This window comes from Oreochromis aureus, linkage group 6, assembly GCF_013358895.1.
Source record: "Oreochromis aureus strain Israel breed Guangdong linkage group 6, ZZ_aureus, whole genome shotgun sequence".
NCBI classification, from domain to species: domain Eukaryota; kingdom Metazoa; phylum Chordata; class Actinopteri; order Cichliformes; family Cichlidae; genus Oreochromis; species Oreochromis aureus.
The window spans coordinates 6,137,968-6,156,726 of NC_052947.1; the positions used below are offsets into that span (position 1 = coordinate 6,137,968).

The window sequence follows — 18,759 nt, forward strand, 5'->3', positions numbered from 1 at the left end:
ATCAAGGTTAGTTTATTTCATTAGGCAGCTGTAATTCTAGTACAATATTTAAAATCAATCATAATCTGCAAGAATTGAAGTTCCCTGTCTGACTCCATAAAGGAGAAAAAAGTATTTGTTTTCAGACTATTATTATTGGTCCAATGCTTCATACTTTTATCCAAATTAATTTGGAAACTAATCCCTGTTAAGCTGTGTGACTCAAGAGTTTGACCTCAAAACACAAAAGGTTACTTTAATCACGCACATCAGAGACAATTTTCCTTTTTAAATAAAAGCTGAATTAGATAACTATGAACTATTTATGATATTTATGGTCTCTGTGATCTTTACTGAGGGTGTTATAACAGCTTTCCCCCGCCACGATATGCAGCCTCCTCTCTCCAGTTCTGATGTTTTCAGCCTTCCCTCTCTTTCTCTGCTGAAGCATTAGACCTACAGTCTACAGCTTGTGTGAGTAATGATGATTCACGTTTTGCTTCTACTGCTCCTTCAGTCTCCACAGCTGAAATGATTTAACCACCAGAGGGCATAGCAACGCTTCTTTCACATTTTCACAAAGCAGCAGGTTGGCAGAAATGAACTGATGTCACAGTAACAGTGAGTCAGCATTTGTATTTATCTTTTGTTGCTATGTATGTTATTATGTCGGCTGTTTTGTCAACATTAACATTTATTCAGCAGAGGAGTTTCAGGGTGCTCCATCTGCGAAGATGATTTCTTTTTTTCTTTTTTCTATATAGGAATGAATTCAAATTCGTATTTTCCTCTGCGGGATAAAAGTTTCCAGTAAGCTTAGCTGATTTCACTTGGAGAGCTCTGCAGCTTCAGATGGCGCTCTGCTGTGTAAGCCTCTTATAGGAGACACAACCACAGCAGATGCAGGGAGAATGCCAATCAGGAGCTCCTGCTGAGCAGAGAAACCCGACGGCTGTGCCACTGCCTGCTCCAAATATCTGACATGGTTAACACAAATCTCCGAAGTACCATTTAGCGTTTTAGATTTGCAGTAGAGAAGCCGGTCAGAAGAAACAGTGGTCACGAAAATGGAGCAAACTGGAAGCGTCCAACAAATCTAAAACTTCATATCCTCTTCTATCCAAAGGCAGAGCCATGCTCCCTCAGGATATTGGGAAGCAGAAGCCTCGCCTTGTGTCGGACCCGGTGTGCGGAGGGGACTGTCCCCCGGTCCCGCCTCGGCGCCTGAAGAACCGGGACTTTCCCCTGAGCATGAAGCGCCTCCGGTCCGGCTCCGCGCCCGAGCGCAAGGTGCACTGCGTACTGGTTGGAGACGGAGCGGTGGGCAAAACCAGCCTCATCGTGAGCTACACCACCAATGGATACCCAACAGAATATGTCCCCACAGCGTTTGACAACTTTACCGGTAAATCTTGATCGTTAGTGTAGCTGATCAGGCGTCACACACACACACTTCTTACATGCCTTAGTTAGTCGTTTATCCACATTTTCGGTCACAAGAAACGTTTATTGCTGCAAAGCTTCCTGTAGCTGTAAAGGATCATAGCTCAAAACATACTGTAAGCTGTCTTTTGATCTTCTTAGCGATGGTTGTGGTTGACGGAAAGCCGGTGAGGCTGCAGCTCTGTGACATGGCTGGACAGGTGAGCATCGGCTTTTCTTTTTAGTTTCTTATTTAAAAAAGCTAGCAATCGATATGATGAATTGGAGAGCCGGAGTTAAAATATTGATGTATGCAGTGTAAATTAAGTTTACTCCTCTCTTCCTTATAATGCGTCGCCATGATAGAAATGGGGGCTGGTTGATGGATCGATTAATGTAAGTCATCAGTGATCGATGAGTAGTTGTCAGTCATTGGATCCAAAATTAGCAGTTATTGTTTGTGCTGGCTGCCCCCTGCAGAGTACACAAGGATTTAAGTCCAGAGGTAAAAGCAAGTCCTGGACTTAAATCCTTTATCACCCCTTCAGTTTGAGTTGCCCACCAATCCCAAATATGTCCCTGTAACCCCAGTTAGTTTATGTCGCCCCCTGCAGGAATAAATGAGTTTGCATTTCAGGTTTGTTTGTTTTTTGGTCCTTGTGCTCTATCGCCTTTTTGAGGATCTCCTATCTTCACCCTTTCTCTAATAGATTAAGTCAATGATAGACTGGACAAAGATTTACACCCAGGTTGTTTTGTTCTTTATAAAATAAAAAATAGGGTTGGGCTATCCAACTTATAACAAAATCGTGGAAAAGGATTTATCACCTTAAATGATCACCATAAATGATCTACAGATGAATGGCCCCATAAATGTAATCTTGTATGAAGAAGACCAAAGCAGTAACATCGGCGTAACAGAAGCTGCTGAAAACACTCATTAAAGAATCAAATTGGGAATTAGCCATGCTTGCAGCAGTACTTGTGCTCAGTTCTCATCAGTGTAAATAAATAAACTATATTATTTATTTTTATATATTATACTTTATCTGTGTTTCTTTTATGAGTGAAAACCAGCAATCACAATATTTCTGTAACAGGGTTAGGGCATTTACAATATTATAAAAGAATAATTATTCCATAAGGAATATCTCCTCAGTGGAGTCCGCAGTCTTGGATCTGAGAGCCACAAATGAGGCGAGACAGATTCACTGCTGATGTTGATTTTTGTGGGAATAACTGAAACAAACACTGAATGAAGCCACCTGTCTGTCTGTAAAAGAAATCCGCTTGATTGTAATCTGGTTCGTCTTCATATTCATGCAGGGGAAGTTGGAGAGCCTCCGGCCCTTGTGCTACAAAAATGCTGATGTCTTCCTCCTCTGCTACAGCGTCGTCCGTCCCTGCTCTTTCCGTAACCTCACCACCAAATGGCTTCCTGAGATCCGTCAGCACTGTCCTAGCATGCCCGTGGTCCTGGTAGGCACCCAGCTGGACCTGAGAGAAGATGTTCAAGTACTGATCCACCTGGCACATAACCAGCAGCAGCCAGTGTCCACAGAGGAGGGCCAGCGGCTTGCCCAGGAGCTTGGGGCAGTGAGTTTTGCAGAGTGTTCAGCACTGACTCAGAAAAACCTGAAGGACACTTTTGATTCAGCTATCTTAGCTAGCATCCAGCACACAGAGAGCAACAGTGTCCAGCAGCAGAAGAGGCTAACGCTCAGGAAGAAGACCCCTGATAAGATCAAGAGCCTTTCAGAGACCTGGTGGAGGAAAATCAACTGCCTGATGGGAGAGCAGAGCTGTGAATTCAAATGAACACAGTTTGATTACAAACCTGAGTGATGTAGTGTTTGACAGAGCTGGCCAGGTGACAGATAATGCTAGTTGAGTAAGCATTATCAACACAAAGAGCAACACAACAAGTTCCTGAAATAATTCAAATAGCAGTTAAAAACTCTCAAACTGACAGGAAAATTCTGCTAGAAAAATGTTAGTAGATCCCCAACAATTGAATATGTGCATGTTAGATTACATAGAAAATGAGCTGCACAGCCAGTGTAAAGAGTCTCGGTCATTTATGAGGTATCTAGAGTATAAAGACAGATTTTAGTAAACTGCATTATGTAGTAGAAATGTAGTACCTGGAGATGTCTTGATGCATGCTCAATCATCCAGCTATGGAAAGATGTTTTTGTGCTGGGTTGATTTTTGACAATTTATTGAAGTGCAGCACTGCACTGCAAGAGCACTGCACTGGAATCCTGTTACTAAACCATCAACTACATAATGGCCATCAACAAAAGAAGGTGGTTGCAAGGAGAAATATTCAGCAGATCCATCTGTGTGCAAAAAGTTCCTAAAACACAACTAGGCCTCTAAGATATTTAATAAAGTAATGAAAGTAATGAACAGTTAATATGAAATGCACTTTGTAAACAATGAACCAATGATGCATGTAAGAATCATTTGTACTCTAAATCATTTTTCCTGACTTGTGAACTGAGAAATGAGCAGAATCTGAGGATACATATAGATTTGTGATTGTGGGTTCATATTTTAGTCCTGATTTCGTTAGCCTCACTCATCTAAAGGGTAAAAAAATGAATTATTTGGTTTGTTTGTCACTTTTACACCCAAACATTATATACTCTTTGTTAGTTATGTGTTTATATTTATTGATTTGAATGCCATTCCTGATCATGAAATATGCTCAGAAGCCTTGAATAAAAGTTTATTACACCTGTGCAAGATCATTTCTTTTAACAATAGTACAAAAGAAAGGTCACTTATAAAAGACTAGAAATCGTAGGACAAAACTTGAATGATTCATTTGTGCACTTTTATCATTCAACAGAAAGCTCAATATCAAATTAGAGCATTAATTGTTGATTGAATTAAGTATTGCTGATTGCCTAATTAGCACTTTGGTCCACCTAAGCAACTTCTGACTCTACAAAACCTGACTCAATGAGGTGAACCTACATGGATAAAAAAGTATCTTTATTTTTAGAAGTCGATTTTGAAAGCAGGCAGTCAGACAGCAACTCCTAGTAAGCTGGTAAGCCAGCCTTTGGATTCATTGTGAGCCTGGTGGAGGCTCCCCCACTGGCAGCCTCCTCTAATAGAAGCAGACAGGACCACCTGGACTGGATTAGACCAGCATATGGAGCCTGTTTCTCTTCACATGAAGGCGCGCCTCTCTCACACCTCAAGAAGCAGGAAAAGCAGATTGGTACACTTTCATTGGTTTAGCGAAATCTCATGTGCAAACTGTAAGTAAGAAGAAACATTTACAGCACTTTACACACACAGACTTCTCAGCACACACAATGTGCATTTTTTACTTTCATTTTCAGGAGTCTTAACCCACTTTTAACCAAAACTCTAAAACTGACACTCAGTCAAAGTTTACTATTGTAAATGTTAAATATATGCGTGCAAACATATGTGTAAACATACAGCTATAGTTCATAAAAATAATTAATCCAGTGATCAGAAATGTGGGAACTACAGGAATACTAAAGAAAATTAAAGAAAAAATATACTTTATTAGAAAATTGTAGCACGTAACCAGAAGACTAAAAAGCTCAAATTAATACAATTCTATTAAAAAATTTATAGTCAAAGTTTTTGATCATTAAGTAAAATAAAAGTAAATTTTTAGCATATGTTACCTAGATGTTTATTTGACTAGTTTATTGCCTTCTTTTTTTTCATTTACACCACTCGGCAGCATGTTGACCAGAAGTAAGTTTAACAGATAACCTGACCTGACCTGGCCTAAATTCCCCAGCACAGAGGCACAAACAGCTTTGGAGATTTTACAGGCAGGTGTTGTGATTTGCTCTCTGGAAATCTGGGTGCTAATGCTCATCCCCTCAGGATTTCTCTGAAGAACAGCTTGTGTTTAATACAATATATAGTCCTGATTCAGCAGACTGTATGAGACCTACCTATAATCTAACTTCCTGTTTCAGTTAGAAGAAGAAGAAGCCTTTCAGAAATATCAAGTCTGGGTTTAAAAATAATCCTGACTGAAAACTTTGATAACTTTTTCAGGCTGTGATGTTTACTAGGGACAGACAATGTTAAACAATGTTTGGCACCAGAGCAAGCATGTTAATAACAATCAAACGATGCTATACATATCTATCTATCTATCTATCTATATATATATATATATATATATATATATATATATATATATATATATATATATATATAGATATATATATATATATATATATATATATATATATATATATATATATCTATCTACATATATATATATATATATATATGTGTGTGTATGTATAAATTTAAGCAGGCAGGAATGGACCCAAATGCAGACTCACAGAGACAGACTGAACTCAAAAAACAGCTGAACACCAGAAATACAAACTAACTAAACTGGGAATACACACAAACTAAATGAGCAAGCAGGCAGACAGAGAGGGAACGAGACACACAAGAGGTGCTGGGGAAACAAGGAAAAATGTGATAGAAGAGGTGAACAGGAAATGAAACACAAAGAGAGGAACATGGCAACAGAGCAGGGAAACAAGACACAAGGACAGACCCATAAACACCGAACACACCGAGAGGAACACAGAGGACAAAGACACAATGGGAACCTAATAGACAATAACGAAATGGGGAGACAATTAAAAATATCGAAATAAACTCGTGACTAACAAAATGAACGTAAACTATAATACAAAATGACATCAAAACACAAGAACTCAAAACACTGGGTCAAATGACCCCGGACCATGACAATGAATTTGTTTTGTTTGAAAAGTCTGAGACTGGAACCATCTCACTTTAGAAATAATGATAGAAGGCAGTCCTGAAGAATATATGCTTTTCGAAGCCAAGCCCAGTATCTAAAATCACACCCAAGTTTCAGGTGCTCAAGGAGTTTTAGTGTCAGTAGCATTAACAAGAAGAGAATCTGGTGCTTTGAAACCTTGGAATTTGCTGAAATAATCTTCTGTTTTGTCCTCCTTTACCTGTAAAACAGAATTGTTGTTGCAAATACTTATAAAAATTATGAAAATGCATTTCAAAATCCTTTTAATTTGAACAGACATTATTCTGACGTCATCTATAGATTATAGAGGATGTCAGGATGAAGCCAGCAGATGAAGAGACTCTGCTGAACAGGTGTCAGAGTAATTGGATGTTCTTCACTAAAGTTTAGTTGAGTGAGTAAAAGGGGGACGACATCTTGTGCCAAAGGCCAAGAGTTACACGCTGACCAGAGAATGAAGCAACAAACTGCAGAGCCTTCAGTTTCCAGGCCCCTCTTCCTTCCAGCTCCCAGTTTGGATTCAGGAGACAGACACCATCTCTACTGCACACAGTTAGGGCTCGATCAGGTGACCCTGAATTCTCCCTTAGTTACACTGCTTAGAGCTGGGTTTGCATCACTGCTACTTCTACTGCCTCCTCGCAGGGACTCACCAGCACAATAGGAGGTTTCAGAGAATTTAGAGCAAACATGTTAAGGTTGATGAACTGATCAGTTATATTGTAGCCTCTAGCCTGATGATTTTAAATGTGCTCTAATAATAATTTGGCTCAACTTTAACTTGATATTTTGCCTTTCAGTTTAAACTCCACCAATATTGAAAAATTCATGATATACTTTTAAAACCAAATGATAACTGATCTGCTGTTTACTGATGTACTGTTTACTTACACTGAACTTCTATGAACACAGACACAGAGAAGTAGTGTCTTTGCAGGTCAAGATTCCTCTTTCATTTGTACAAAGTGTAATTAGCTGCTGCATTAATGGCTGCCTTTAAAGCATGAACCTCTCACATTGCAAACATCATTCTGTTACTCTGGGCAAAGGTTTGACGTGTTGTTGGAGACACTGTGAAGTGAACTCACACACTGATGGAGAGCGGTAATCCTCATATCCTGTGAAAGCAAAGGAGATGATGTCTCCAGGATAAAAGCAGTCTGTATGAGTAGAAGTTTGAACACTCTATATTTCAGATCCTCCTGTGCCATAAAATTCCTAATATGTTTCTGAAAATACTGTCAGTGTGTGTCCATCACTTCCTGTGATAGTCTGAGTTGTAAACTTGTAAACTAATAAACTAATGGAGAAGACCTTCATTACACTGAGACAACACTTTTTGGGTTGAAGGTGGCACCAGAGATCACTAAGCTGAATCTCCTCTTTCAACTGGCCGTTCTACAATTTGTTCATTCTTTGAATTCTGGATCACAGCAATAAAAACACAACTTTAAAGAAGATATTTCAATGACAGTTAACACTAAATGTTAGGTTAAGGCTGTGTGCAGGCAGGAGTGGTGGTAAGGAGGACCCAAAGTGCAGACTCTCGGAGGCAAAAAGGTGAACTCAAAAACAGCTTTAATGCTGAACTCAAAGTAACAAACTTCCAAAGTGCAAAATAAACTCAGGCAAGCAGACAGAAACACACAGCATAGTAAACGGTAGATCGCGACAGAGAGCACAGGAAAACACAGGGCTTAAATACACAGAGGGAGCGATCAGGGAATGGGCAACAGGAGGGAAACACAGCTGGGGCAAATCAGGACTAACGAGACAAGGAAGCAAAACCAGATACACTAACATGAGACATGGACTTTCAAAGTAAGACAGGAAACATAACACAGACTCACAGGCAGGCATTATAACAAAGGGAACAAAGACGTGGGACCAGGGCAGACAGACACTGACTGGACGTGGGGATACAGCAAACAGGGGAGACAGCAACTCAGAATCACAGACAGAAAACCAGAACACTAAAACTCTAACAGAACCCACCCAGAGAACCTAAACTAAGAATAATCCAAAAACCCAAAAAGCAAAACTAGAATATAATGAAATAACAAACTCAAAGAACCAAAACACAAACCACTGGGTCGATGACCCAGGGATCCTAACACTAAACTGCCACATAATTCTGGGAAATATAATAGAATCCTACTGACCACTTGTGAGATAAAGGAATAGAAATTCACACTGGAAGTTTAAAGACAACTTTCAAAGTAGATCAGTACTTACAGCAAAGCAGTCAGTTATTAATGAGCTGTGATGACAAAGCAATAAAAATACACAAACATAAAATGAGAAGCTTGTTCAAATTAGATCCCGAAGAAACACACAGCAGATCCAGGCTGTGTTCACACTCTGAGATGTTTGTTTACTGTGCTGTGCAGTGTAGAAGCCTCCTCCACAGAGGCTTGAGGTTTGGATCTGTGAAGTAATAAAGTGACACCACTATTGGAGAACAAATATTAAAAGGTTAAACTTGAGGTACAGTATAGTCTGACTTTAAGAACAATTCTCCTGTGTAAAGAGCTGCTCACCTTCTATCACTACTGACATTAGTGGTGGAATATACAACACTTTCATCCTGGTATCTCTCACGCTGACTTCAGTTAAAGTTGGACTCAACAGAGTCTGGCTGGGTTGTAGCGAATTGTACAGCAGCGTAATGAATCTCATTCGACTGATGGACACATGGGTCTTATTGACACTTGAAAGCTCCAGTGAGTAGCATTGTTAATTAAGTGGAGGTGAATAATATGGGTGAACAAAGTGTCCATAGATACAGTCGTTGTAACCAGCCTGTGTGATGGGTTTGAGCCGATGGGTGACACAGCATGACTCACCTGTGCTCTGTTGTCTGGCCTCTCTGAAGCCTCTGATTGTTGTTTCAGTGCCCTTCTGAGAAGATAATAAACTACATGTTAAACAAAAAACATGACAGATTCATGTTTTAAGCATCCAAATGTCCAATGACATAAGACTGGACAGTACGAAGATAAAGAATGGTTAAAGCTAACAGATAACTTATACAACATTATTTTTGCAGTTTAAATTATTAAACGTACCTTATCTACAAAAAAGTGAAGTTGTGAGGATAAACTGTATCCTAAATGTACCAGATGATAAACAATCAAAGGAAGTCAACATTAATTCAATTTAATTTAATTCAATTCAATTCAATTCAATTTTCTTTATATAGCACCAAATCACAACAAAAGTTGCCTCAAGGCGCTTCATAGGTACAGAGAAAAACCCAACAATCATATGACCCCCTATGAGCAAGCACTTTGGCAACAGTGGGAAGGAAAAACTCCCTTTTAACAGGAAGAAACCTCCGGCAGAACCAGGCTCAGGGAGGGGCGGGGCCATCTGCTGCGACCGGTTGGGGTGAGAGAAGGAAGACAGGATAAAGACATGCTGTGGAAGAGAGACAGAGATTAATAACAGATATGATTCAATGCAGAGAGGTCTGTTAACACATACTGACTGAGAAAGGTGACTGGAAAAGAAAAACTCAATGCATCATGGGAATCCCCGGCAGCCTACGTCTATTGCAGCATATCTAGGGGAGGATTCAGGGTCACCTGGTCCAGCCCTAACTATATGCTTTAGCAAAAAGGAAAGTTTTAAGCCTAATCTTGAAAGTAGAGATAGTGTCTGTCTCCCGAATCCAAACTGGAAGCTGGTTCCACAGAAGAGGGGCCTGAAAACTGAAGGCTCTCCCTCCCATTCTACTTTTAAATACTCTAGGAACAACAAGTAGGCCTGCAGAGCGAGAGTGAAGTGCTCTAATAGGGTGATATGGTACTACAAGGTCATTAAGATAAGATGGGGCCTGATTATTTAAGACCTTGTATGTGAGGAGCAGGATTTAGAATTCAATTCTGGATTTAACAGGAAGCCAATGAAGGGAAGCCAAAACAGGAGAAATCTGCTCTCTCTTTCTAGTCCATTATTCATAATAAAGAATTACAGTAGTCCAGCCTGGAAGTAATAAATGCATGAACTAGTTTTTCAGCGTCACTCTGGGACAGGATATTTCTAATTTTAGAGATGTTGCGCAAGTGGAAGAAAGCAGTCTTACATATTTGTTTAATATGTGCATTGAAGGACATGTCCTGGTCAAAAATGACTCCAAGGTTCCTCACAGCATTACTGGAGGCCAAGGTAATGCCATCCAGAGTAAGAATCTGGTTAGATACCATATTTCTAAGATTTTCAGGGCCGAGTACAATAACCTCAGTTTTATCTGAATTAAGAAGCAGAAAGTTAGCGGCCATCCAGGTCTTTATGTCTTTAAGACATTCCTGCAGTTTAACTAATTGGTGTGTGTTACCTGGCTTCATGGATAGATAGAGCTGCGTGTCATCTGCATAGCAGTGAAAATTTATGCTATGTCTTCTAATGATGCTGCCTAAGGGAAGCATGTATAATGTAAATAGAATTGGTCCTAGCACCGAACCCTGTGGAACACCATAATTGACCTTAGTGTGTGAAGAGGACTCTCCATTTACTTGAACAAACTGGAGTCTATTAGATAGATATGATACAAACCACTGCAGCGCTGTACCTGTAATACCTACAGCATGTTCTAATCGCTCTAATAGGATATTATGGTCAACAGTATTGAACGCTGCACTGAGGTCTAGCAGGACAAGCACAGAGATGAGTCCACTGTCAGAGGCCATAAGAAGATCATTTGTAACCTTCACTAAAGCTGTTTCTGTGCTGTGATGAGCTCTGAAACCTGACTGAAACTCTTCAGATAAGCCATTCCTCTGCAGATGATCTGTTAGCTGTTTGACAACTACTCTTTCAAGGATTTTTGATATGAAAGGAAGGTTAGAGATTGGCCTATAATTAGCTAAGACAGCTGGGTCTAGAGATGGCTTTTTAAGTAAAGGTTTAACTACAGCCACCTTGAAGGCCTGTGGTACATAGCTGATTATTAGAGATAGGTTGATCATATTTAAGATTGAAGAATTAATTAATAGCAGGACTTCTTTGAGCAGTTTTGTAGGAATGGGGTCTAAAAGACACGTTGATGGTTTGGAGGAATTAATTATTGAAGTTAACTCAGAAAGATCAATTGGAGAAAAAGAGTCTAACTTAAAATCAATGGTACTAAAGGTAGCTGTAGATGATATTACATCTGTGGGATGATTATTGGTAATTTTTTCTCTAATGATAAGAATTTTATTTGTGAAGAAGTTCATGAAGTCATTACTAGTTAACGTTAAAGGGATGGTTGGCTCAGTAGAGCTCTAACTGTTTGTCAGCCTGGCTACAGTGCTGAAGAGAAACCTGGGGTTGTTCTTATTTTCTTCAATCAGTGACGAATAGTAAGATGTTCTGGCTTTGCGGAGGGCTTTCTTATAAAGCAGCAAACTATTTCTCCAGGCTAAATGATGATCCTCTAAATTTGTGACACGCCATTTCCTCTCCAGCTTACGAGTCATCTGCTTTAGGCTACGTGTTTGAGAATTATACCACGGAGTCAGGTACTTCTGATTTGAGACCTTAGTTTTCACAGGAGCTACAGTATCCAGAGTCGTACGTAGTGAGGAGGTAAAATTATTAACAAGATAATCGACCTCTGTTGGGGTAGCGTTCAGATAGCTGCTCTGCTCTGTGTTGGTACAGGGCATTGAAGATGATAACAGTGGGTGGATTATATTCTTAAACTTAGTTACAGCACTTTCAGAAAGACATCTACTGTGATAAAGTCTGCTCTCCACTGCTGTGTAATCAATTATTGTAAATGTAAATGTTATCAGGAAATGATCAGACAGCAGAGGGTTTTCAGGAAACACTGTTAAATGTTCAGTTTCTATGCCATATGTTAAAACAAGATCTAGAGTGTGATTAAAGTGGTGGGTGGGTTCTTTTACATTTTGAGAGAAGCCAATTGAGTCTAATAACAGATTAAATGCGATGTTGAGGCTGTCATTTTTAGCATCTACATGGATGTTAAAATCCCCCACAATAATTATTTTATCTGAGCTGAGCACTAAATCAGATAAAAAGTCTGAGAAATCAGAGAGAAACTCTGTGTAAGGCCCAGGTGGACGATATATGATAACAAGTAAGACTGGTTTCTGGGGTGGACAAGGCTGAGCATCAGGCTTTCAAATGAGTTAAAAGTCTGTCTTGGTCTTTTGTTAATTAATAGGCTGGTGTGAAAAATTGCTGCCACACCGCCCCCTCGGCCTGTGCTTCGAGGTTTCTGGTAGTTAGAATGACTCGGGGGTGTTGATTCATTTAAACCAACATAATCATCCGGCTGCAACCAGGTTTCTGTAAGGCAGAGTAAATCGATTTGTTGATCAATTATTAAGTCATGTACTAACAGAGACTTGGAGGAGAGAGACCTAATGTTTAATAATCCACATTTCACTGTTTTACTCTTTGGTTCAGATGTGGATACTGTATTGTTCTTTCTTTGTGATTTTTATGTTTAAGTTGTTTGTTGCTGGTTTTAGTTTGTTTTTGTCTGTTTGGGAGCTGACACAGTCTCAATGGAGATGGGTTTTTGGGGGTAGCAGGAGGAGAGAAGCTGCAGAGAGGCGTGTAAGACTGCAACTCTGCTTCCTGGTCCCAACTCTGGATATTCATATTTTGGGGGGTTTAATAAATTTGTCCATATTTCTAGAAATGAGAGCTGCTCCATCCAAAGTGGGATGGATGCCGTCTCTCCTAACAAGACCAGGTTTCCTCCAGAAGGTTTGCCAATTATCTATGAAGCCCACATCGTTTCTGGGACACCACTCAGACAGCCAGCAATCTAAGGAGAACATGCGGCTAAACATGTCACTCCTGGTCTGATTGGATTACATGTGTACATGTGTTAATGCTAAACAAGGCTTTGTTCATGAAATAAGAGAAATGTGGAAACATTAGATATGAGGCCATGTTTCATCTGTATGCAGCTCTCTCAGAATCTTAAAATTCTAGCCAGCTTCTCATGTAAAAGCTTTTTGCTCACAAATATTCTGTAGTTTCCTTGCTGATGGTGTTTTTCTTACATTGTGCTAAAGATTTTCAAAAGGAGTTAAATCCATGCACTGATATGGTCACTCATATGTTTTAGGCTAGAGTCTTTTACAAACTTTTGGCTAATATGTTTTTGTAGCAAGTGCACTGATCATGTTCTTATAATCTGTCCTAATTTATCAGTTTCACGATATGTACTATGATTTTTAAACTTGTGAATGATACTGCCAACTAAGCGTCAGTGGACGAATAAATCTCTATATTTTCATGTAAAACCATTTGCACATAGTATAGCTTATCTCATAAGTATATTTTAATAATGTGTGTCTATGATTTAAATTTTTTTCAAATTGTTACTTGTCTGTACTCTACATTCACTTTGAACCTGGACCATTAACACAACATGGGTCATACTAAACACATAGCAGAACCAAAGTTACATTTTAAATCAGCACCTAAGTCATTCAAAATGATGGAGAGGCAAAATTCAAACTTTTGTATAATCAGCTAACATTTCACAGCTTGATCACTGACACACATTCAATGACTTGAGAGTTTTATATGTGATGAATGATGAACTTATGGATGTTCACAGAATAAAAAGCAAGGCTTCATGTTATCTTAAAGTCGTCATATGTAAACGTTTGGTTAACTGCATTCTTTCCTTTAGAACTTAGCTGATAGCTGGACTTAATACACTCATCTGACCTCCTAAATGTTGTGATTTCAAAGTCTGGATGAGTGAAACTGTACATTATACAAAACAGATTCCTCAACTCAGATAGTTACTTAATGTTGAAAGTGAGAATATAACTGTAATAAATGTTGTAAAAAGGATGTGATCTTAAGTTATTTCTTCATTTTCAACTCACTCTGGGCATTCTAACAGTTTCCTTCCAGGACAGCTGAAAATGCTGCAAATGTGTACTACATAAGGGAACACTATAATCAAGTTTATACTGTTTAATGCTGGTAAATATCATCATGAGATCAAGCTAATGATTTGTTTTATCATTTTACTTCTGCATATCCAACCGCTGATTGTAGTGTAGCTCACAGGCAGCTTGCCGTGTCAGGTCCTGGATTGTGTTTAGAGATCTATGCAGCTGCTGAAGCTTGGCAGAGTTAGTGTACTACAGTATTACAGCGTCAAGTATCATCCTTCAACCAAGGAAGGACATATGATAGGTTTATTAATTACAACAGTGTATTTCAAGCTGAAAATTAAAAATTTGTTGGACACTGTCGCCCTCTGCAGCAGGGACATGGAACTAAAATGTTAAAAAAATGAGTTTCCATCTTCAAAGCTAGACAGGTAGCTTACACTATGAACTTTTCCAAAAAACCTCCACAAAATACAAGATGTCTTCAACTAGTTCTGGTGAGTCATAACATTCTTAGTTCTTGCCAGACAACCTTGACTGCAGCTGTAATGCTGAACAGACTTGCAGTACAAATCCGCCTTGCATGCTCTCCAGACTCCATTCTGAATCACTTTATCAACAAATCCATCTCTCCTTCTTGACCTGAAATCGTGGCTCAAGAGTTGCGAGTTCGCCTTGTAATCGGAAGGTTGCCAGTTCGAGCCCCGGCTTGGACAGTCTCGGTCGTTGTGTCCTTGGGCAAGACACTTCACCCGTTGCCTACTGGTGGTGGTCAGAGAGCCCGGTGGCGCCAGTGTCCTCGCCTCTGTCAGTGCGCCCCAGGGTGGCTGTGGCTACAATGTAGCTTGCCATCACCAGTGTGTGACTGGGTGGGTGACTGATTGTGTAAAGCGCTTTGGGGTCCTTAGAGACTAAGTAAAGTGCTATACAAATACAGGCCATTTACCAAGCTCAAGAAGAAGCGTTTGTTGCATTTTGAAATGATGCCTTCCATGAACAATAACTCGCTGGACTGTCAACAAATTGCAATATACCTACATTAAACTTTGTAGGTATAATATCTGCAAAAGATATTTTGTGATGTTTTTGATACCCTTTGCTCACTGACCAGCACTGAGGAGTGTGACTGGCATTCTTCACAGAATGTCCATCCCGCAGGTCCATCCCTGGCACCCTGTGCTTTTCACATAAAGAAAGTTCAGCCTGAGCACATGTGGCCCGTAGAAGCTGTGGCAAATGTTAAGCTGCCTGTAATATTGTTCAGCATGATGGTTGGTGGTGAGTCAGTGATGGTCTGGAGAGACACATCCATGGTGGAACATGCAGACCCCTACAGGCTAGGTAATGGCACCCTGACAGCAATTTAGTTTACCACTGTGTGCCAAATCATCAGATTAATGACTATCAGTCATATCTTATCCTGTTTAGAAAGTTGGCTGGCATGGAGTTTAGTTTTCTGTGTTAATCATCATTTGATAACATTTTTGTCATGATAGGAGTCATTATCTGTAGAAGAAAAGTATGATCCATGAGACACCCAGTTTAAATTGGTTGGATTTGGTTTGCACCAGCCCTTTCATGTGAACACGCAGGGAAACCCCACAGCAGTAGAGGAATGTTCTAATCATGCCCTCCCTCTTTAGTAGCCCGCTGGGATGGGAGGAGGTAGGTCCTAGCTGGAGTCGTCTGGACTGTAACATCACATCGTTAGTATTATTATTGATGTTAAGGTAAATAATTGGACTATTGTCCTGAATGGCTGCCTGTGTGGTCCTTGTCACAATGTACTACATAAAGGAAGACATAAGTTTAGTATTGTATGATGCGAGTAAATACCATCACAAGATCATGGGCCACTCACTCTCATTCTCACCTCCATAGTCTCCATGAGTTTACATATATCATAAATCTAGATTTAATACAAAACTTTTAAATCAGAAAGTAGAAGACTGTCCCAGAACAGATTTTTTTATTTTACCTAATTGACAAAATCACAGGAAGCACACGATTCAGCATCAAGACCTCCAGAGTTGACCTCATGATAGTCTGTATTACTATGGATTTCATCAAAAAAAGAAGATGCTAAGATATGTCAATCTGCTGAAAGATAGAAGTCAGTCAGTGTCAAATGAGGGAAGATCATCGTTACAAAGTATACCTGCATAATTTCTTTGGAAAACCTGACAGGGAAAGATACAGTGCTAGTTTGTTCTCGGCATATCAGTGAAATATGACGTGCATCGGTTTGTTCTCTTCAGCACCCTCTGCTGGTCATAGTGGGACTACTCACAAGCTCATTTTGGTGGAGATTTTTCATGTTTCTGTTGGTGGAGGAAACAGGAAGCTGGCGGCGTTTCTGCTTTGCAGACTTATTGCTTGTGAGTAGTAATGGTACAACATGTTTACAACTTTAGTTAGTGCATTTCTATCACACAGATTTGTTTAGAAACCATTTATTCTATCTGCAGTCTTATTCTATACAGAAACTGAGTAACCAATAGGAGTTAAGCCAAGTATTCGGTCATAGTCCTGGGCCCCTTCCTAATGCTTAACTGGCTCTTTTTGATTTTCACTCTTCATTCAAAGGCCCCATATATATGGAACGCCAGGACTGCCATAATTTAATGGTGTTGTTACGTCCCCACATAAAAGCTAGGCGATGAGGGCGGGGGGCAGTAACAGTTGGATCCGGGTGAAATGAAAAGAACGCCAGGCAGAGGTATTTAACACAAAATAAATCTTTATTATAATCAATTAACTCAATAATCATATAAATGGTAACAACAGAAAGAGACAGCACCGCTGCTTTAACGATAACTCAGACAGGTCAACCCAAAGAGAATGGTGACCACTTCAACAAAGAAAACAACTATAAGGCTTCAACAGAAAAAGACAGCAACGCTGCTATTAGCAATAACTAGGCAGGCCAAACAAAGTAATAGAGGCCGCCGTCACTCAAACAAAACCACTGCCCAGTTGAGCTACTCACAGCAAGCCACGCACGGTGGGGCTGGTCACACTCACACTCTCTCTCACACTCTCTCTCTCACTCACTCTCTCTCTCACTCACTCTCTCACTCTCTCACTCACTCTCTCTCTCACTCACTCTCTCTCTCACTCACTCTCTCACTCTCTCACTCACTCACTCTCTCTCTCACTCACTCTCTCTCTCACTCTCTCACTCACTCTCTCACTCTCTCACTCACTCTCTCTCTCTCTCTCACACTCTCACACACACACTCTCTCTCTCACACACACACACACACACACACACACACACACACACACACACACAGCAGGCCTTTTCCACACCTAGGCTGGAAACACACACTGACCAACACAGGAAAATCCACCAGAAGCCTCTCCCACCTCCACACTGCTCTCCTCCAGCTTATATCACCTCTGAGGGTAATTGGTGGTCAACGAGGGCAGATGAGCAGCAGGTCTGTTCTAAAGGAGAAGGAAGGGGCGGAGAGAGACAAGGGGAGGGGCAAGAAAGAAGGAGGAGAGGGAGAAGACAACACCACGCCCACACACTCCCACAGCCTCACAGGATGTAACATTCCCCCCACCTTATATTCACACTATACAAAACACAGAACAGACTCATCACTATGCACTGCGTGAGAGTGCATCAGCCACCAGATTGTCAGTCCCTTTCTTGTGCTGGATAACCAGATCATAATCCTGCACCAGCACTGCCCAGCGCATCAGTCGCTGGTTGTGGTTGTACATGCGTTGGAGGAAAGTAAGGGGATAGTGATCCGTATACACCGTTACGGGAAAGGAGCTAGAGCCCACATACACAGTGAAGTGCTGCAAGGCCATCAGCAGCGCTAGAGCTTCTTTCTCTATGGTGGAATAGTTTAGCTGATGGCGCTTGAACTTTGCAGAGTAGTAGCAGACTGGGTGACACACACCCTCTGTGTCGTCCTGCAACAGCACCGCACCAGCTCCGGTGGCACTGGCGTCAACTTCCAGTTTGACGCCAGTTATACTGCCATCCGCTCGGAGATGCAGTTTTTGAACTCCTCAATGAGAGTTAACTCCCGTACCGAAACTAGATCTGCAGCTTTACAGGCCATACACCACCGGTCAAAGAGGACACTTTTTTCCCCTCGCGAAATCCAGGAAGGATTGACCCTGCACCTTTTTCAACCCCCGAAATCGCTGCCTATAAGCCTCGGGGACTAGTTCGTAGGCTAACAGGATAGCACTTTTTAGTTTGTCGTAATCCAAACTGCACTCAGTGGACAACGAGGAACAAACCTCCTGTGCCTTGCCCACCAGCTTGCACTGCAGCAGGATGGCCCACGCATCCCGCGGCCAACGCAAGGCTGTTGCTATCCGCTCAAATGATTCAAAGTAAACCTCCACCTCAGTGTCATGAAACACAGGGACCAGACGACTATTCCTGCCTACATCAAACTGCACCTCTGTCTGTGACAGCGAGGCCGCCACAGGAGGGGAGGAGGCCTGCTGGAGTTCCAGCTGTCGCAGCTTGACCTTAGTCTCCGCCTCCACCTTCTTCAACTCAACCTCCCTGGCCCTAGCCAGTTCCGCGTTCAAACGCCTAAGCTCTATTTCCCTTTTCAGCTGGAACTCTCTCTCGAACTGCTCCTTTTCCAGCTGGAGACGAGCCAGACGGACTTTGAGCCTAGC

General features: G+C 40.8%; 1 protein-coding gene across 1 annotated transcript; it reads left to right on the top strand.

Moving 5' to 3' along the window:
- The first annotated feature begins 790 nt into the window (after window positions 1-790).
- Window positions 791-4,139, top strand: LOC116315574 (rho-related GTP-binding protein RhoU-like). Its single transcript, XM_031733903.2, has 3 exons — window positions 791-1,384; window positions 1,564-1,622; window positions 2,728-4,139. Exons 1-3 carry the CDS (start codon window positions 1,114-1,116, stop codon window positions 3,217-3,219), a joined length of 822 nt encoding a protein of 273 aa, XP_031589763.2. The 5' UTR covers window positions 791-1,113; the 3' UTR covers window positions 3,220-4,139.
- Window positions 4,140-18,759: the final 14,620 nt, after the last annotated feature.

Bases quoted from the DNA above. Each gene is read 5' to 3' on its own strand.
- LOC116315574 (XM_031733903.2), top strand. From the start codon at position 1,114: ATGCTCCCTCAGGATATTGGGAAGCAGAAGCCTCGCCTTGTGTCGGAC. The intron at 1,385-1,563 runs GTAAATCTTGAT...TGATCTTCTTAG, and splicing joins AGCGTTTGACAACTTTACCG to CGATGGTTGTGGTTGACGGA. The intron at 1,623-2,727 runs GTGAGCATCGGC...ATATTCATGCAG, and splicing joins TCTGTGACATGGCTGGACAG to GGGAAGTTGGAGAGCCTCCG.